This window comes from Micropterus salmoides, unplaced genomic scaffold (genome assembly GCF_014851395.1).
Source record: "Micropterus salmoides isolate LMB-PRFRI ecotype aquatic unplaced genomic scaffold, ASM1485139v1 Ms_hic_scaffold_11, whole genome shotgun sequence".
Taxonomy (NCBI): Eukaryota; Metazoa; Chordata; class Actinopteri; order Centrarchiformes; family Centrarchidae; genus Micropterus; species Micropterus salmoides.
In genome coordinates, this window is record NW_024040152.1 from 14,631,967 (window position 1) to 14,652,969 (window position 21,003).

At 40.9% G+C, this 21,003-nt stretch overlaps 3 protein-coding genes across 3 annotated transcripts; all 3 read right to left on the reverse strand.

The window, feature by feature from the left end:
- Positions 1-1,360: 1,360 nt before the first annotated feature.
- Positions 1,361-5,833, reverse strand: opn9 (opsin 9). The gene is given in 7 exon segments (XM_038712465.1): positions 1,361-1,399; positions 1,972-2,086; positions 2,211-2,343; positions 2,680-2,819; positions 2,987-3,137; positions 4,080-4,243; positions 5,524-5,833. Coding segments are annotated over 6 exon segments (687 nt in total). The 5' UTR covers positions 4,189-4,243; positions 5,524-5,833.
- Positions 5,834-8,763: 2,930 nt separating this feature from the next.
- gapdh (glyceraldehyde-3-phosphate dehydrogenase) lies at positions 8,764-13,876 on the reverse strand. Its single transcript, XM_038711150.1, has 12 exons — positions 13,762-13,876; positions 13,294-13,339; positions 12,068-12,167; positions 11,667-11,773; positions 11,446-11,536; positions 11,212-11,327; positions 10,909-10,990; positions 10,605-10,756; positions 10,417-10,495; positions 9,379-9,462; positions 9,187-9,284; positions 8,764-9,103 (listed from the first exon to the last, which is right to left on the reverse strand). Exons 2-12 carry the CDS (start codon positions 13,314-13,316, stop codon positions 9,034-9,036), a joined length of 1,002 nt encoding a protein of 333 aa, XP_038567078.1. The 5' UTR covers positions 13,317-13,339; positions 13,762-13,876; the 3' UTR covers positions 8,764-9,033.
- A 3,747-nt stretch (positions 13,877-17,623) lies between these two features.
- On the reverse strand, positions 17,624-20,983 carry wu:fj39g12 (uncharacterized protein LOC563937 homolog). Its single transcript, XM_038711154.1, has 3 exons — positions 19,444-20,983; positions 18,631-18,784; positions 17,624-18,427 (listed from the first exon to the last, which is right to left on the reverse strand). Exons 2-3 carry the CDS (start codon positions 18,727-18,729, stop codon positions 18,131-18,133), a joined length of 396 nt encoding a protein of 131 aa, XP_038567082.1. The 5' UTR covers positions 18,730-18,784; positions 19,444-20,983; the 3' UTR covers positions 17,624-18,130.
- Positions 20,984-21,003: the final 20 nt, after the last annotated feature.

The following is a 21,003-nucleotide window of genomic DNA, read 5'->3' on the forward strand; positions in this document are numbered from 1 at the left end:
CAGGCAAGAGGCCTTATGGGCCTTCACTCTGAACCTCAGTTCTCTTGAATGTAACTGTGACTTAGACATAGATCAATTATTGTTCTTTCAATGGAAATGCTATTCTTTTCAGTGAGAAACAGATTCCAGTAAAGTTCAAATTAACTCAAGTTTAGTAATATTTCAAACAAATACAAATACTTAATGTGTATTTGAGCTGGTCCCTGGAGCAGACTCTCCAAACTCTGCATTGCACTGGTTGATATCCTGTTTTGCTCCTCTTGTGGGTCTTAGGATCAGACCCACCTCCATTTCCATCTCCACACATATTCAATATTAAAACAACAGTGTATTCTACCCTACAACACTTATAAAGTAACAAGACTGAAATGTGACAGTGATCAGTAAGACATCATCTTGATATTAGCAAAACATTGTATATGCTTAAAACAACTACACAGTTCAAAGTACAAACTTTATGTGCTGTGCCAACTGCACTGTGACAGCCATCAGAGTTGTGGTCCACTTCCAAAGGCCCATTGTATTCATGTGTCTAGTCTTCTATTTTATGAAGTCTGAGGGCAGGTGCTAGCAACAATTTGTTAAAATCCAAATAGGCCCTATTGTCCCTCAATCAAATATGCAATTAATTCTAAATTGTTAGCCTGAGCCTCTGATACGGCCGGCTAGCAACACTGTTCAACTGGCCGGTGTTTGTGTTCTTTACAAAAATGTGAAGGCCATAGCCTGAGAGCAACAAGCTGTGAGAGAAAACTGCACCTCAATGTATCTTTAAATAAACACCTTAAACATTATTCTAATAAACATGTTAAACATTACAATAGTATTTAGTAGTTATCAAGCTAGGCATATGGAATCCTCAAACATCATGGCTAAATGCTAACCTGGGGCCAGAACATATTCAAGCGTAGAAACACAGTAGAGGACTGGGGGCTCCCGTAGCAGAATAACCTGGCAACTACAACTAAAAACCAGACCGATGACAGTTAGGCTATAGCTTTTAAACAGTTACACAGTTGCTAAACAAAAGAAAGTCATTTTTTTTGAGTAGGCTAGTACATGATTCATTTTCATTGTCGCTCAGAGTGCTAGACCTGCACTAGGCTATAAAGGCCCTGCACACCCATGATAAACCCACACAGGCTGATTAAACTTATTTTGACTGATTAGACTAAGCATAAGTCGTTTTCATGACATACATTTTGACAGTGACAGGGTTGCTGGATGTGGACCCTCTCAGATTTCTCCTGGTCTTCTGTCCACCGATGCTGAAGTGTCTCTGCTTTGCCTTCACTGTCCGAGGAGGCAAAGTACAAAACATGTCTGTTTTTCTTTTCCACAGACAAGGATACGGTGTCTCTCATTTTCTTCCTACAGCTCTGAGACAGGCTGAGGCTCCCTTAAAGAGAAGAGAAGATAAAGAGACTCAAAACACAACCCTTTAGTGTTTTCTAAACCTACTATTTTTCCTGTTAACGACAATGCGTCCAAGAAACAATTGGAAATAGATTAAGTTCACATGGAGTTGGACCCGCACTCCAGCTTTACGTTAGTTAAACAACCTGAAAAAAAAAATAACTTCATTGCCAAACTCCGAGAGGCTTATGTTGGATCCATTTCCTCTAGCAACCTGATTTATAACAGTTCCTTAGGGCTGAATATTCTTAAAGAAATTGCCATTCAGAAAGTCACCGCAAACCAACTGATGAATAAGAACAATGAATGAAGGGCCTTTGGGGCTCCTGAGCATCTTCTCACTTTTATGTTTGGTAATCCCCCAGGTCCCTGGCATTCCTGCTGTCTGCCACAGTGTCTTTTTCAATATTATCACTAGGGGGTGCCAGAGTTGCAATGCTCATATTCTATATGCACAGTGGCTTTACATAAGTGACTAATACATTAAAACAAAACAATTACAGAATACAGACACAGAACCTCCATTTTGCATCAAGAAGCAGCAGTTGTCCTCACCGTCAACAGGATGACCAAATATGAAGTGATGATGGTAAGTAAAGGAAATCCAAAGCATACTGTCAGGACGAGGACAATATAGATTCTGTCATTCAAAGACGACCTCATTCTCCACCTTGAAATAGTGATACAGGCAGATGGTTATCGCATACATCATTTGTCTGCAAATGCATTAAAGAGTACAAATCAGAGAATACACAGACAGCACAGATCAAGCACTGTAAAATAAATTAGATTACCAGTTAATGGTGCAGCTGGTCCCATAAGGTCAATAACTTCCAAAGCCAAAAGCAGGCAGTAAGGCCCAGAACAATGTGTAAGCCCACACCACTGCTATGGACAGAGACACATGGTGCCTCTCAATCCATTGTCCTAGAGAGGCAAAAAGGATGCAAACTGCTTAATGAACATAGTGTGACCTTTTAAGCTGTGTGTTCATGGGAATTCTTCACATTTTTTTGAAACATCAGCAAGTTTAAGTGGGCTTTAGTGTTACGTAATCAATGTCAGTATGACTTTTACCTCAACAAATGTTTAAATCAATACATTTGCACAAGAAGACAAGGATGTTGTACTGACTAGAATAAGTATGTTGTCTAAGTAAGGTTTGTGTTTGTACCTTGGTGAGAAATCCCCCAATTTATTCATGAAGAGCCAGATGGATTTAAGGTGAATATGTGCTTGTGTGTTAGAAGATGTCAAACTTGCCATATCTTAAGCAGCAGATCTTCAGGCAACGTTCCAGAGTGATAAGACAGGTGGTGAGCATAGAGCCAATGCCAAACACAAAGCCCTGAATGCCATACCAAAGGCAGCCTGTCTCCCCAAACACCCAGGCATGGCACAGGCTGACAGAGGGAGAGAGAAGGGCTTTAGACCACCTGCTTAATGGATCATCACCGTCTGTCTCTGACAAATGGCTGCTGGTCTAGATATTGTCAGTATTATACTCACAATGTCAACACCCTGAATTCATGCCTGGGTTGTCATTGGTTGATAACAAAGTATTGAGTACCTGGAAATTATGAAAAATAGCGCTCCCAAGAGGCTGACACCAAAATCGCTGAGTGCCAGGTTGATGGTCAGGAGATCTGGAGGTCTGAGCTTCTTTCTTCCCCTACAGTAGACTAACAACACTGTGCCATTCTCCAGCAGTGATGCGACAGCTGGAGAAAAAGTAACAGTGAGGAAAATGAAAGAACATATATGAAGAAGGTCATTGTTAATAATTTTATGCCAGCTGCTCCCCATCTAGACTCATGCTGCACAGGAAGCAAATCAACCCGGACAAAACAAGCAAATGAACAAGTTTGAATGTGACAGTAGAGAATCCGTTTAGCTTCATTGATTTGTTGCGTAAACCAATCACTGAAGGTAACGTTTAAGATTCAGAGGCATAACTGATGTGAAGAGTAAATTGTTGTTCAGTTCAGTCAATTGTTCTTATTTCTCTACTCTTCACAAATGTTTTGTATTTAGACAGTCTGAACTTTATTGCTTTTAATGAGGAAACGTTGGGTTTTGTCTTTTTGGTTGACTAGTGAGCAAATAGAAAACTTTTCTAAAACCCATTATGAGTGAATAATAAGTCAGTCACACAGCACCCATGAACTTTTGAGTCCTTGGTTTGTTCTCACAACACAATGTTATCTTTTACAGTATTCAATTTTTAAGATTCAGGATGGTATGGCATTTTGTTCACTTGAATGCCAATGTTATATATTATTTTTATTGTCATTATTTTCTTTCCCCTAATTATTATTATTACATATTAAATAGACACTAAAATGTCCCTTTAAGTAGATTTAAATATATATAATTTATTTCCTACTTTATCTCAGGTAAACTATATTATATATTCTGTGTGTGCTTGTTGCACCACTTCAGTGGAGCTACCATGTTACATTTATTGTATATATAGAGACAAATAATTTATAATAATCAATAATAACACACTCGCAAACAAAATTCAACATTTTTGTGGCTGAAGCTCACATAAAAACATTAAATGTAATCTGGCATGATATATTTGGAAACTTGGGATCCTGCTCAGAATTTTAAATAACTTTCAGTGTGTTTGAATGTCATTCGTCTTGAACCACGCTTCCCTGCGAAGGTGAGGAAGACAGCGATGGCCAGGTCTGCAGAGGGGGACAGCTGGGATAGGAACCGTGGGTGGATGGATGAGGGGACAAACCAGGAACCCGTGTCTCCCATGGATGTGTAATACACAGTTGAAAGGCAGCTTACAGATACAAGGCAGCTTCGTGAGCTTCAATGAAGGCACAAATACAAAACAATACGTGACACTATGCCAACTACAAAGTGCAATAAGCAGCATGTGGAAGTAACATTTTCTCACAAGGAGGGTCATGTCACAAAGCATTATCAAAGATATAAATGATTATAATTGAGCGATTAATATAAATTAGTGTTTCTCAACGGGGGCGGTACAGCCCCCCAGGGGGCGTTCCGAGGACGATGGGGGGCGATTGGAAGCAATACTTTGGAAGGGGGGGGTCGCTGAGCTGCTTTCGGGGGGCGTTTGTTGGTTGTTTACAGTTTACACTTAAGATTCACAACAATAGGAGTTTAAACCTGAAACTACTTGCAAAAAAACTGATCTGCAACATTAGAACCTGCCAATTTAGCGCACTGCAATTGGACGAGACGGTATATTTTCTCTCTGTCAGCTACTTGTGGTGCAGCTTCGTGCTGCCTTCACGGGAACGGGAAGTCAGAGTGTTATCTCTAAAATTTTACCCACATGGCGTTTACTGTGTAAACTCTGGAAAATTGACGTTCTCTTTCTTGGTGGAAAAGTGTTTATTTCTCTGAGGAATACACCGTGAACTTCTTGTTATCTCAGTGGTTTACACATTTACAAGAGGGATATCCTGCTGCGACACCAGTGAGTGACGTGGACCCACCTCGCGCTGTGAGTCGCAGACAGTTTGTGCCAAAGCGGACTGTGGAAGTTTTGGTTTGACACGGAGGCGGCTATATGTAAGCCTCATTTATTATCGTTGTGTCAGCACCAGAATCTATCTTGAAGCTAACTGGAGTATGGCATATCACTAGAGTTGTGCGCCACGGTGGCTCTGTATCAGTGATGACTTCATCCACTGTAGCCTCATTCTTGGTTGTAGTTTCTTTTATTGAGCCTAAGAATAAGCTGTCAACTTCTTCAGTCACTTCCTGTATCATTCTGGTTTTGCACTTGTTTGCAAAGTGACCAATTTAGTGGCATTTATTACATTCTCTCTCTTTAGCTGGGCATTTGTCTCTTGCATGCCTGCGCCCACATCTCCCACAGTTTGGCCTTCCATTTTCTTTCCTTCCTCCTGTTGCCTCATACTGTGCTTTTTTCCCACTTACTTTTATAAGACTTTGATTTTACTTCATCAACGTGCCCTGATGAATCAATGAAAGATCTTTGTCTTTAATCCCTATGACCAGTCCATCTCTTATTTCCTCCTCCTTCTCCTGAAAGTCACAGTGAGCTGCGAGTTCATACAGGTGCCTTATGTACTGTTCAACGGACTCACCCACCTCTTGCGTCCGCCAGTGGAAACGTGCCCTCTCGAAAATCACGTTCCTTTTCGGCACAAAGTGCTCGTCGAACAGCCTCAGCACAGTGTCAAAATCCTCTTCCTCGTCATGTGGAATATTGCTATCTTTGTATATCCTTAATACAGAAGAGGAGGCGGTATGTTGTCTTAGCTTGACTTTATTCCAGCACGTCGTAACCTAACACACCCTGAAACCCTCCACCTCTTCTGGTATCTCCGTACATATACGTAGATACCGACGTATGCTCAATCACAGATAGTAACAGGTTTACGTGACACGGACAGTTTCACTTGGCTATAAAAATGTAACGTTAAAAACTGAAGCCTTGTCTTGCTCTGTTGGGGATTGTAAGCGGCACTTTATCAGAGGTGCTGAAGTTAACATGTGTGGAATTATTCGTGAGCTTTCTGTCTGATCACAGGTGTTGTCGGTTAGTTTCGTTTCCCCCCGGCATGAGCACCTCCTCCTGTCATCCAGTTTTGTCTGTTAGACGGCGAGGGGATACTTCCAGTGAATCAGTAACGTAATGCAGTACAGGGCATGTAGTAAAATGTTATGAATTCTCTTTAAATAGGCTAATGACGTTAGTCTCCCATTACGACTTTTTTTATTTACATTTCAGAGTACTCAGATATGTGGGAGAGATTCTGAATGTGCAGAAAGGTTTGAACATGAGCAGATAAGTTACAGTGTTTCCCATACGTTCATTTATTTGTGGCGGCCTGCCACAATATCAATGCTGACCGCCACATATTGATATTCGATTTTTTTTTACTGGGCCTATTTAAAACCGTATTTGAGCTGCAGGCAGCGCGTATACGCGCAGCACTTCCTCTCGCTCGTCTCTCTCACCCGTCTCTCGATCTCTCGCTCTCTCTCCCTCGTTAACACAGCTGCACAAATCTGTCCAACACAACGCTGTCAATGTCGGAGACCCAGCTATTAAAAGTTATTAGCAAGCATGTAAGGAGCCTAGCTAATAAAGAGAGCTAAGTTAATGTTAGAATACAGCTGGGTTTTCGAGACTAGCATGCTGTACAGCTGCGCCAGTTACACTGTCATTCTGTGGGAAACAGAGTTATAAGTTATTAACAGATGAGCTAATAAAGTCCAGTCAATAACTGAATTAAAACGGATTAATTTATTACTGAGATGAAAAGGGGCCACAAACACATTTATAGGTTACTTCCCCACAAAAGAGGAGGTAAGACTTAATCATGTGTGTTGACTCAGCAGGGATATTAAATAAGTTGATCTACAGGGGGAAAAAAATATTTAAAAGCAATAAGAGCCTGAGAGCCTCACTAGATTATCTATTATAATTCTATATTTTGAATTGTCACCTGCCACCTGAATTTTTAGACAAAATAAATTGGTGCAGAAAAGGCAGAAATTGAAGGAGAAATTTTCACCAGAATGCAGGAAATTAAGTGTTTAATGCTCAAAATCTTCTGGGGGAGGACCCCCAAACCCCCCCACTTTTTAAGTGCCCCATCCAAGAAAACAGTATCTGGCTTCACACACAGTTTCTGGGAGGAACATTCACTTATTAGTTAAATATAATTACTTTTCACATGGCTTTTTTGTTACCTTTGCCATGTTTTTATGACTATTATTAATAGTAACAAAAAAAAAAAAAATCAACAATATTCAGGGCAAATATGTGTTTTAAGAATCCTGTAGCTTAAAATAAATAGCTAACTATAATAAAGAGTTGTTAATGATCCTGCACTACAAGCGGCCGCAGGGGGGAAAAAAACAACAATGACTCTCTCAATTATTTCTCCCTACAGGACTCTCATGATCAACTCAAAGATAAAAACATGAATGAACACAGTGACACCAAGACAGGGATTTCCAGCGATGATGACACATTACACTTTCACTAAAACAAACACTACTCACCTTCCTCTTGTCTGCCAGTCCCTTCCTCTGTTCTCTCAGCCGGTCTCTCATATTTTCATATATTTCTAATCTGATCCACCCCTCTGTGAATCATTGTGGCTGTGGACAATCTGGTTTAGCAATGATCAGTGAGAGGCACACCAACAGAAGTCAGGGATGGGGGGTGGTTGGGGTTAACCTCCGCCTCTCTTTTATCCACCGAATATCCACACACTAGGGTCATATTATTCACCACTTCACTTCTGATACCAATTGCTGTCAGTGTAAACGTGCACAAAAGGATAAATACAGAACACATATTTATACATACTATGAGCCTTCACGCTTGTAGTACATGTCTGTTAATTAGGTCTGAAGAAAAAAAAAAAACATGGCTTCAATTTTGAAGATTAAAGCAAGGGTAGGTGTCAGTAGACAAAGAGTTAATAACTGCACTTCAAACTTTGGTATGTGATCTACAATTTGACTTGACAATTTTGATGTTTTAATTTAACACTAGACCAATTAATATTTCTGTGGACTGGACCAACTGAGAGACTCAGGCTGACTGATCTCTGAAAGCTGGATAACCGATGTTACTGTAAAGGCTTGTCTCACATTTATACCAGAAACCTTAAGGGAGGGGTTTTGTTGGAGGAATAAGTATTTGCTATATACATTCATTAGTGTCTAACACTGAAGAACCACAGCAATTCACTGAATCTCTGTTTCAGTCAAATAACCGAATTTGAAATGAAAATTTAAAGGAAACTAAAACTTCATACTGTTCCAGAGCATGATCCCATCCGGATCTGTGTAGTTACCAAATAAATGCTTCTCAGTCAAGTTAAATCAGTGGAGCCTGTGACAACATGATTAATGAACATGAAAACTGCAAAAACCATGTTAAATTTGCTACACTTTTGCCATTGCATGAAATAAAGTCACCAGCAGGTGTGAAAGCCTCATTGAACCACTGTAGTGGGCTTTTGTCAAGTTGAGTTATCCATGCTATAGTATTCTCCCAGACAGACCAGGCTAAAGGTGCCAAAGAATAGATCACATGACAGTTTATAGAAGCAACGTTGTGGTGCAAGAAACTAGTAAAGTGGCTGAACAGAAATTATTCTCCACTCTGTCACCTAATCAATTCAGGCAATTAAGAACTGTCCTGTGTACTCACAGGAGGAAACTGATAGATATAAATGGCTATAGTGAAGGTCTGCCAAGGCCACTGACCCATGGGAATCAATCTACAGATTTTAGTAATAATTCCACTGAAGCAGTTTAATTACACATTTGTTCTGTGCAGTGACAAAAGATAAGAGGGGGGCATGAATCTCACAAACAGGACTTTATTTCACTGACTGCAGTACTTCAGTACTACAGACAGACTCTCACACCTTCAACTCCATCACACAAGAACAGAACAGGAAGTTAATACAAAAAAGTAATTGGTCACCAATTTAAATCTTTTTTGTTCTTTGTGGGACTTTTCCTTCAGGCATCTAACAGGGGTTGATGTCTTACTGTTAAATGTAAGAATCTGGTATAAGGAGAATGTGGGTGATGTGACAGTGCAGTGACGTCGATTGGCTGGTCGCTTTACTCCTTGGCAGCCATGTGTGCCATCAGGTCGCAGACACGGTTGCTGTATCCAAACTCGTTGTCGTACCTGATTAAGAAATAAAAAAGGGAGTCAATATGTATACTTGGAAATTGATGAGGAACTGAAAGTAATCCATGCTGAAGGCGTACCATGAGACCAGCTTGACAAAGTGGTCGTTGAGGGCAATGCCGGCACCAGCATCAAAGATGGAGGAGTGACAGTCACCGTTGAAGTCTGTGGAGACAACCTGGCAGGACAGCGAAGAGGGGATCTCTCATTACTACTGAGCAACAAAACTGCATAAAGGCCAGTTTAAAAAAAAAAAAAAGAGAAACGCAGACCTGGTCCTCTGTGTATGCCAGAATGCCCTTCATGGGTCCGTCAGCTGCGGCCTTCACAACCTTCTTGATGTCATCGTATTTGGCCTTTTGAGAAGAACAGAGATTGTATGACCGAGACTTTTCAAAACTGTTGATGTTATTCAAAATTCTTACTGTCTGCAAATTCCATGACAAGACCAAAATCCACACTTTAATATTCTTTGACTTCCTACACTGTCTGCAACACTCATGCCAATTGGTTCCTACTGTAGCTGTAAATGCTTCAGACAAATCATGACATAGTATAAAAATATAAAAAACCAAACAAGCATTACATTCAGAAGAGGGAATTAGTGCAAGATGTAGATTGATGGGGTGCATTAATGTTTGTTTGCATGCGATACTTCCACAAAAATGCAGGCATATATAAAATGTCATTAAGTAAAAAGTGTGGATAAATAAATGTCAGTACTTAAAGAAATCAAATCAAAGTTCTTGTTATGCAGAGGTGTGTTTATATGGGGCTTGGTGGAAAGGAATATAATTCAAATATATTTATATAATAAAAATTAATGTACATTTTGTTACAATGTATATACTTGTACATTTTTTAATCCCCTTTTTCTATTTAATTCTATATCATGTCTTGTGTACAGTTAAGCACCAATACACACACCAAAGCAAACTCCTCGTATGTGAAACCTGGCGATAAAACTGATCCTGATTCTTAAAGTGTTTAGAAAAGGCTAAGCAATTTCCTGAAGCAAATCCTACTCAAACTGGAGTAAATAGTGAATTAACTGGGGACTATGTTCAGCCATAAACTGATGCAGATTTAGTGTGCTAGTTAGCATTTATGACTGAAGAACAGGTTAAGAGACTGACTCAACATAAGACAACTTTAATAGTGCCCATTAAAATGAACACTGTAGTTTACACATACTTATCTGATAAGTTTATTGTCTGGTTTGGTCTTTGGGAATTTGTCGATAGTAAGAACGTCAAACGTTACCAGATTTACAGTCATATTAAAATTGCTTCTGGTTTGTGGTTACTCACGGGTTTCTGCAGACGGACCGTCAAGTCAACCACTGACACATTGGGGGTGGGGACACGGAAGGCCATGCCGGTCAGCTTCCTGTAGAATACAGGCAAAGAATGGTGAGGTCACAAACTAAATTCACCAGATTTAATGCAAGTCATGCAAGAACATACGATACTGCAATACAAGTGTTTTTGGCACTGACCCGTTCAGCTCAGGGATGACCTTGCCAACAGCTTTGGCTGCACCAGTAGAAGCTGGGATGATGTTCTGGCTGGCACCACGGCCGTCCCTCCACAGCTTGCCAGAGGGACCGTCCACAGTCTTCTGAGTGGCGGTGATGGCATGAACTGTGCTCTGACGGACACGGAGGGGAAGAGAAAGGTTAAATATGGCTTAACGCCCCCTCTAACTTTGTAATGTCATGTTGGCCTTTTGTTAATCAAATTTTAGCAGCTGCTTAGATTTCTCTGCCAGATTATTCCCAGGCAGAGTGTTTTAATCCTCACCATCAGGCCCTCAATGATGCCGAAGTTGTCATTGATGACCTTGGCCAGGGGGGCCAGGCAGTTGGTTGTGCAGGAAGCGTTGCTATGGAGAGGTAAAGTAACGGTGTCTGTGTGAGACAAATGCTAAGAGTTCCACTAAGATGTACATTGATTGAAACACACAAAAAAAGGAAAAATAGGTTCTAAAAATATAGCCTTCAGATTTAAAATTGTGGCATCAGATGCTCAAATTAAAAAACTGAATTTTAACCCACTTAAATATACAAAAACATTATGAACAGTCAGAGATACTTTGATTCTTACCTGACAACCGGGAGGGAGTTGTTGTACTGCTCATGGTTGACGCCCATGACGAACATGGGAGCGTCAGCACTGGGTGCAGAGATGATGACTCTCTTGGCACCACCCTTCAAGTGAGCCTGCAATGTGTTTTTGTAATTATAGTCTACATAATTTTTAGCCAATTACATGTCACATGTCTTTCTCTCTCCACATGATAATTTCTTCCAGAGTTTGGGTTCCGGCTTGAGTACTTACAGAGGCCTTCTCGATGGTGGTGAACACGCCAGTGGACTCAACCACGTACTGGGCACCAGCCTCACCCCACTTGATGTTAGCGGGGTCCCTCCTAGAGAAAAAAAAACAAAACAAAAACAAGTTAGACTCACAAATGCTTACTCAATTCCTGTGTGTGCATTTGTGAAATTTTAATTTAGCTGAAATGCTTTCTACATTAGAAACCTGGTTAGTCAACTCACTCGTGGAAAACTGTGATTTTCTGTCCAGCGATGACCAGCTTGTCGCCCTCAACCTTGACCTCACCCTTGAAGCGGCCATGGGTGGAGTCATACTTGAACATGTAGACCTAAAGAGGAACAGAGATGAGTTTAATTATGACAGCTGTCAAAAGAAAAAAAAAAAAAAAAAAAAGATTTCAAATGTTTACAAAGATGAAAGTGGTATCTGACTACAAAAGCCTTCCATTACATATTTAATTTAGAGATACATTTGCCAAATTAATGCACTCATCTGGATAGAAATGACATGAAAAAAGTTAAATCATTTTACATTATGTTCTGAGAGATTCTCATCTTCCTCAGACTTCAGAATAACTTTCCAACTCTGATGCTTTATATTTCAAGCAGTCTTCTTGACTTACCATGTACTCCAGGTCAATAAAAGGGTCATTGATAGCCACAATCTCCACCTTCTTGGAGGTGAAACCAGCACGGGTCACCAGACGACCGATGCGGCCAAATCTGAAAAGTGAACATTGGTGTTTCTTAGTCTGGCCTCTAGATGGTGGTATCATACCATGCAACTCTGATTAAAGTCACTAGCCGATATGATCCCAGACATGTCCTGGAATCTCTGAAATAAAGCTCCAGATGCTTCTGAAGTGGATCAGTATGAAAATCAGTCATGAATATGTAAAATGGGGTATGACATTCACTTCAACCTTCACCTGCTTCACATTACTGTTGTAGCCTTTTCTCTTTGTGTGGGATAGCTAACTCCCCAGGAGACTTTGAAACCACAGCTAGAAAAAGGGCAAGGGTTCAGGAGGAGGGGCAGAGGGCGGTGTGTGCTGCTCTCACACTCTCCTCTCTGGGGGATAAAGTCGAAATGAACCTCTAATGTGGTAATCCTGGTGACGGCAATACACTGTTTGATCAGCAGGCCGAGTTACTTTTTAAACCGAGGGTCCAAAATCCTGGCACAGATACACTCTGTCCTCATACAATGGAGAGGGGGGGGGGGAGAGAAGAGGGGCGGTAAGATAAGAGAACAGATCGGGAGACTTTAACGTAACATTGTGTGGATACTAACATTCAAGTTACGCAGGATCTCTTCTGCCTGCTTCAGGGGAGAGAAAAACAATCCCCTTTTGAATGACCCCCATGTCAAAGCCACTGCCCACATTGTTATCTGGTATAAAGGGCCAAAGTTCAAAGTTAGAGGACTGTCCACAGGGTGGTGTATGTGCATCTGTGCATGTACTCCATTATAATATATGTTTTCCTTCCTCAGTGGCTGTATGGTGTCGCTTTTAAATCAATCACAGAGAGACTGCAGTTATCACACACACCAGGCAGAGAAGTTTATAGGCTTATGTGTCTTTGTGTACATATTTTTATAATTTTATGTGCAACAAATAAAGTTTGAAAAAGCACTGATGGTGCATTTCCAAATTAAAACAAGGCAGTCATTACAGTAAATCAATGTTAAATGCTCCATTTTTGCACAGCTGAAAGGGGTGTGGCATTAGAGTTCACAGGCAGCATAATCAGTCAGTGTTGAGTGCCTGTTGCTCAACTAGTTGTGCTAATTAAGGGGATTTGGTTAATTTAAAAATTAGGTGAGTGGGTGAAAATGAGGACTTACCCATTGATACCGACTTTCACCATTTTGCCTGGGTTGTCTTAGTCCTCTGGGGGAAGAAATGAGAGCAGAAAGACAGAAAATGAGGCAGAAAGACAGAAAATGAGGCACAATGCTTCCTGTTAAATACTGATAAACCAACTTTTATGATGCCATATATTAGCTTTCACTTGACGACAAGACAGTTGTGCATTGAGATAAGCCAAGAGTTTAAACGAACATGCAAAAGTATTCCCTGTGACCACAGGTGTAAATCTGCAGACCAGAACTTTCCCTGCAAGTCATCCTCAGCACTAAAAAGCAAAATCTGAGATTTCTCTTAAGTTTATAACCACATTTACATCAAAATTAGGCTAAAATCAAGCACATGCAGATTGTTCCCCAGGTGATCTAAATCAAGTTCTTCAGTCATACAGACTGAGACCCTGCAGGTTCCTGCTTGAAATAATTACATTTTCTGAAGGTATTTACCGTTTGTGAGACGCTTCAGTCTGTCTTGCGACTCCGGGTGTGAGTGGGGAAGAGCGAAGTTTAATCGTGTGTTTTTATGATTAACCGAGTTTAAAGCCACGCCCCCTCCTTGCTCACTGCTCCTCAACCCGCCCCCCTCTGAATGTCAAGGTCGTCCCTGAAAGAGACACACAAGCTGGCCTCTGCAAGTTCACTTCATGTGAGTTAGAATCTTTTCTCTTATTATCCCATTTCTGCTGCTAAGTTTAAGCTCTGAAAAATTTAGGCTGCATTATTTCAGCAGAATTCAAGCCTTTCTTGTGTTTCTGCCTTTCTCACTTTTAAGAGTTCTGGATTTAGAGACTGAGGTATTAAAGTCCTCAGATAGTGAACTGAAAAAGAGAGGGGTCCCTCGCTGACCTTCTCAGTAAACACAGAGACACAGAGGGAGCAAACCAGGGATCAAATCTCTGTCTTCCTTACCGTGACATTTAATGGCCAAAGAACATGACCCTTCACTTTCAGATTCAGACTGTAGCTACCCTTCTCTTCTTTCTCTGCCTCTCCATCTCCCCGGCAGGAGTCAAAAGATGAGTGCTGGTTGCTCGACATGAACAAATGATCATTACGCATGTGCAGAGGAAGCATCGTCAGTCTGTTTGAGTCCATTTACTCAGTCCAATTGTTAATTTGTCAGGTTATTTAGAAATTACTAACAGAATCTTAATGCTAAAAAAACATTTTATTAAAAGACAATTTCCATTGTCTGAATAAAAGCGCTGCACTTGAGGTCTTGGTACAAAGTGTTAACTGTATTAAATTAAATTAACTGTCATCACTTGTATTCTTTGTACACAGAGTATGACAAGGCCTGGACGTGTCTTTTGACTACTTTTTCTGGCAACATTGTTGACATTTGAAAAGAAAATGCTCCAAGAGGATAATTTAAGATGTTCATCAAAATAATGACAATGTCATTTTAAACCAGAAGTCCATTCAAGTTGAATCCTGTTTGAAATATCCCCCTGACTGCAACAGCGGGAAGTCCTGACAGAGAATTTAAACCCACGACTTGGCATCTTGGCACCACAGCAGACCAGTAACTTGCAACACATTACATATCTAACTGGACCAAAGACGGCATTCAGTAACTTCAGCAGACAAACATATTTTGCAGCAGGCAGACATGTAGCTCTGCACCAAAACTGGACAGTGCCGGTGTGTTTTATGGCTGCAGTCCAACGGTCCTGGCATAGCTGAACTGCTGCAACCCTGAGTGCATGCCATTCTTGGCCTCTGTGCTGCAGCTTAAGGTCAAAGAGGGGAAGTAAAGGTCGGGCTAAGATTAGACGCTGGCTGGCTAGTCAACACTTGGCCCATGTTATACTCTCAGTAGCCTATACTGTAAATGCTCATACAGATCACATGTACTTTCCATAGACAGTGGACAAATTATAGGGAAAAAAACTGATTAAAAGAGATGTTTCCGTGCACCATGGCTTACTGAATGATTTGATGAATATAAAAAATGTGTGAATAAAATTCTGAGGCCTTTACAGTCACCATTTCTCAACCCAGTTTCACACCGGACCAATGCCTGAGACAATGCTCTCCACCACCATCTCCATAACATCAAATGATATAATATAACCTTTCATCTTCAAATCTTTTTAGTGATGTCTGTGATGTTATTTGTCCTTTTGTTCTGTCTCGCTATATTTGTGTTTCTTTCTATCTGCTGTACTCAAGTCTCTCTTGCAAAAGAGATCTTGATCTCAATTAGATTATCTGATTGAATGATGGTTGTATTTATAAATGAGGGGATATCTTGTGTTCATCCCACCAATAGACTTCTACAGACTTGGCAAGGAGCACTGAAGCTGTTCTGGAGGCTGGTGGAGGCCAGACTCCATACTGACTACTTACTTTAATTTGTCACCCAACTCTATATTACAATGGCCAAACTCTACTCACTGTAGAGAGAGGAAAGTGAGTGCGCCATGAAATATAATATGCGGGAACTATCATTTTAGTTTAGTGGAAGGGTCACTGTGAGATTCAAGTAAGAAATCTGGGTAATGCTTTAGATTACAGCCAGCAATGTGCAGCGCATTTACTCTGGAGATACAATGTAATCTTTTGATCTAAGGGAGTACTGGTACCAATACAGAGGCCTACATAGGAGTAGTCTACTGGGGAGCAAAATGTGAAGGGGATAACAATTTGGGATCTTAAAAAGAACATATACTGTAGATATTATTTTACTACATATGACTATTACAAGTACATGAAACTGAGCACAACTCCATCTTTCAGGGGGGATGGAGAGATGATGTCTGTATCACTTAATAATATCCAAGGAGGGTTAAATGAAGGGCAACTGGATTTGATTGAAGATACTTGAACTGGATGAGAGATAAAACCTCTTCAGGTATCTTCAATCAAGTCCAGTTGCCCTTCATTTAACCATCCTTGGATTTCAAAATGACGTTATTATCAACAGACAGACAAACTACATTCCTTTATAACCCCCCCGGAATTGTTACACACTTATTATAACTTCACATCTTGTTCCCCTACATTTAGGCCTATAGTGTCTTAGTACGTGCTGGTACACTGTTAGTACAAAATATATCACCTTAACTCCGAGAAATGACGTTTCAGCAACCCTTTACACAGCTTTATATAGCTATAAAGCTGTGTAAAGGGTTGCCGAAATCTGTATTTCATTTTGAAAAAAAGCTAAGCAACCTTTATGTAGCCTAATTTGGTATCTTTTGTATCTTTTTAAATTCTACTTGCTTTATCAGAAAATGTAGCAACAACAAATGCATGGATTGCTATTTGGTGATCTCTGCACAATGTCTCAATAAAAGGAGCCCTCAGTCGTGTGTTTCTTTACAACTTGTCTCTATTAGAGTGCTGTCCAAAGTCCGGAGGGCAGCCCTGTGTGGTAAAGTGGTAACAAACCGAAATAGACTCAGACCGCCATCTAGTATGGTAATAGAAAACTGCATCCAACTTATTTGTATTCAAATTCAACCCAAATGCCATAATCAAACTGTAATCTATTGATGCGATGTAAGGAAATTACTGTGTTTTCCGGTTATATAATTGAGAATAACTTGTTGCGTCAAAATCGATCGCTTCACAGCGTTCGGCAGTTATTGTGAGCGCCGACGAAGTCTCCAACGAAGAAAAGATAACAGAGTGAAAACCTCAACACCTGTCTCATTGGTCCTCAAATCAAAGATTTTGAAAATGTGTAATGGCAACTAAACTTCCTCCTGAACTGTTCCTAAATTTATATTGTACAACTGTTAACTGCTCCACCTACTAACACACCTGGACCTTTGACAATTGCCCGAGTCTTGAAAGAAACAGTTCATGCAGATACTGCCTCTGTGACCGTTAAATGTACACTGTTTTGAATGTATTTGTCCGTATTTTTATAATTAGCCTATACATTGGAATGTTCTGAGATTATCTGAGAGAGACACCAACATATTTATTTCCATTTCCCTGCACAGCGCTTTAATATTTTTGCCCTGGGAACTTGGCTGTGTTGCCAGAATGAAGTCAGTTTTGGACGCAGCAGAGGCTCTTTATACATCCAGTTATTAGGATTGGCTGCACATATGATGGTGGAAGAAATGTAACTTCATCCATCAGCCATTTAGATTTAATAAATAATCTAGAGTTAAAAAAAAAAAAAAAAAAAAAAACCTGTCAGGAGAATTTGAAGCTCCAATTTGAAGGAAGAATTGAGATGACGCGTGTTAATACCGTCAACAAAGCAGATTTCCGTGTGGGACAGAAGTGGATGTTGAATCTCACACTTCCACATTTCCGTGAGCAAAAGGAAAAAAAAGCCTAACAGAGCAAATGTCAAATCCATTTATTCATGCTAATCATAAGTAAACATAAAAATGAAACAGCAGGAATTACAGGTGCCATCAATTGGATATCCTCGTCCATTACACCTGATTTTAGCACGACACCCTGGCCACGAAATGCCTAAACACTTTTACATCTATAGGCTACGGTACGCAGACAAAGCTAGAAATACATGAAGTGCCAGTTTACTTAAAAACAAGCTCAACATTCAAAAGGTGATAATTTGATGTAAACATAGCTCACATGTTCTAATATTCAGTTTAATACTTAAACATGGAATAAACTACAGCTGCTCTGTTAAAACAGCCACAATAGAGTGAAGCGTCTGATCTATGGTATCTGTACGCTGGATGAAACCACATTAACACTGCCGCGAGTTTACACCATACTACATGTAGCCTACACACACGTGAACACTCTTCACTGCAAGTGTGTTTTCCCCTATAATACCTAAGAATTATGCCATCAGTCTTTATTTTCGCTTTTCTCTCCACTAACAGCCCAGCCCGCTCATGGACCCGATCCGATCCAGTTTCAGCCCAAAGCATCCTCTGTTCCAGCCCCTCCTTGACCGGTCCGGTTCTGCGCGCTTCTGATTGGCCACAGCCCCCTTCAGCAGGCGCAGCCAGGGGGTCTCAGCCTGCGTTTGGCCATCAGCCCATTTGGGGTACTCGGCTGCTTTGACCCCTGAGGAGAAGGTGGACTGCTCCTCTGGTTGGCTATTCAACAGGTTCTCCAGGTCGTCCAGGGTCAAAAGGTCATTGTAGCGTTCCAGAAACTGCTCCATGAACTACAGGAGGGAGGGAAAGATTCAATTTAATTGTCAGGGAGTGTACAAGGGACAATAATTCAATCAGTGATACATTTCATTACTCTCTCCTCTTATTTTTTCCTGAGCTCCCTCCCATCCCTCTGGGCTATATTCTCTTTTATGCTTCAATCCACTCTTTTCTTCTCTTTTCTATCCTTCCCCCTCCCTCCCTCTGTAGGTACCTGCACAGCATCAGGAGAAGGGTGCAGAGCGCGAGCCTCTGTGATCTCCAGGGGTGTCAGGAGGAGCAGGGTGGCACAAAGCAGCGCAGGACACAGCATGGCAGCAGAGAGACAGACACGAACAACTGGAGCTGGAGGACTGAAAATACAGTGGCTGCAAAGACACAAATATAGAGAAAATTATGTGTAGATATTAAAATCCCAGTGCAAATTTTAAAAGAATGCAAATATATAGCCTACATGTTGTCGGAAAATAAGATTTGAAAATCATAGTTGTTTTAATTGTTAAATGTCTTTACAGACACTAACCAATCCTCATTCATGATTTTAAACATTTTTTTTAAAAATCCATATGTATATTTAACAGGGACCACACAGATAAACACTGTTACATACAAATAAGCAATGCAACAGATGTGATGTATATAGGGCGTCTATCCGAAGCTAATCTGCAGCCCACCTAGGTTTTTAAACTGCCAAACAAATCAGTGGAAAATAAATCAGGAGACACATATTATCAACTTTTCCTCATTATTTCAAGAGGGAAACTTTCTGCTACTTTAAATAGATCTCAATTTATGGGACAGTTAGTGTACCAAAAAGTACCAACTACGTGGTATCCCGACAAACATTTCATAAATTTTATGGTAACCTGTTGAGAACAACAAAAACTTTTCAGAATTTACAAGGCAGGTAGCTAAAACCAAGTTTTACTGATCGTGATTTCTCTTTGGGAAGTAATTACTGCAATGAAGACAGTGGAAAACATTTAACATGACTAAGCATGTAAAAGAAAATGTTAAGCATGCTCACCTGTCGTTTGTCTCCTCAGAGCTCTGGGCGTATTCTGCTCTCACAGACTCTTCTCCATCTCCCTTCGTTCTCAGTCGCTGGGCTACCTCTCACTTGTTGGCACCTGCTGGGAGCATCACTCTCTCACTCGACTGACTCCTCCTACTCCTTGCTCTGTGATGGAATTGAAAAGGGCTGATTTTCTTCCTCTTGTGTCGGTCCTCTTGGCAGGAGCTGAATGCTGGGGCATCAGCTGGGATGCTGCAGAGGTTTTGTAGAGGCAGACCCCCCCCGCTTCCTCCTCCTCATCTCCTTTTCTTTGGAGTGATGTCATAGCCTTGGAGAGTGATTGTCATTGCCAAGGTGACTGTACTGTGCATCTGTGAGCCATACTGATGCCACTGTACTGCACAACGCAAGGTCAGAGGGCAACAGTCAGCTAATGCCTTTGGAGAAGTGAACTAGCTGGAAAGATTCACACATATGATTTCAAGACTTGATCTAAATTATACATTTCCCATGTGGAAACAATGCTCCTCGTGCATATTAGCCTCCCCCTCTCCCCTTTGTCTCTTTGGTCTTTCCCAGCATGCACTGACCTCCCCTCTCTGTTGGGTAAGTTACAGTCTGTCAGGGCCATCTGCTCCCTGTACCCCCTGCCGCCAAATTACAACACTAGCAGGAGCTGCAAGATCCGACCTCAAAGTTCAGCAGCCTCTGATTATTCCTAGTAAATAAACCCCAGGGATGACAAATGGATTTCAGATACTGGTCTTGCAATCAATGAATATTTTCTTTTAATTAAGGCAGCTTCTGTGAGCAGTGTGTGATGTTTTCATACTGAGCACGAACAAGTAGAATTTGCACAGCACTAAATGAAGTTTTAAACAGGGCAAATTTTCTCATGTTTGTGCACTTAGCACCCACTGAATACATTGAACTCAAATTTGTCCTCAGATAAAACCTAACTGCTGCTGCAGTTAGCCTGTTGTTGGCAAGTGTCTTTACATAACATATCAATCACACATACAGAAATGCACCCCTCTCATCTTTTCGGAGAGGACAATGTGTGGGAGAGCTGGAGTAGGCGAAAAGGAGAGAGATTAGCGATTGGGGGGGGGGGGGGTTAAACTACCGTGCATGAGATGTCAGTGAAGAGAGGCGCGCATGTAAGAGGAAAAGTAGGCAACGGAGAGTAGGTGGAGGAGTAGGAGGAGAGGGAGGCAGAGAGCGGAGGGAGACCTACAAAAGAGATTGATTACAGGAGAACAGAGGCGGCCAACTAGGCAACAGCAAATGTGTCAGAGAACAAGTGGGGAGGGGAAAAAAAGAAAAAAAAACAAACATGATTGTAAATAAATACTCACTGATGAGGAACAGAGTGAAAGTTTGTCTGACAGAATGAAATATGATATGACAGAACATGCTGTAAGAAAAGGAAAACAAAATTGAGGAAAATGAAGTGGAGAAGCATGTGAGGTGGTAATACTGTCCGGGCAAGCTGGGACAACCCATTAAACACCGCTGTCCAAACATATAACACAAGCAGACATTGAAAGCTGCTTGTAATGACGATATAAA

What these genes read in the sequence shown, in the direction of transcription:
- wu:fj39g12 (XM_038711154.1), bottom strand. Translation starts at nt 18,729, where the DNA reads ATGCTGTGTCCTGCGCTGCTTTGTGCCACCCTGCTCCTCCTGACACCC. An exon ending in CTTCTCCTGATGCTGTGCAG is followed by an intron (nt 18,428 to 18,630) that starts GTACCTACAGAG and finishes TCCCTCCTGTAG; the next exon opens with TTCATGGAGCAGTTTCTGGA.
- gapdh (XM_038711150.1), bottom strand. Translation starts at nt 13,316, where the DNA reads ATGGTGAAAGTCGGTATCAATGG. An exon ending in TTATTGACCTGGAGTACATG is followed by an intron (nt 11,774 to 12,067) that starts GTAAGTCAAGAA and finishes GTTCCTCTTTAG; the next exon opens with GTCTACATGTTCAAGTATGA. An exon ending in AACTCCCTCCCGGTTGTCAG is followed by an intron (nt 10,991 to 11,211) that starts GTAAGAATCAAA and finishes ACCTCTCCATAG; the next exon opens with CAACGCTTCCTGCACAACCA.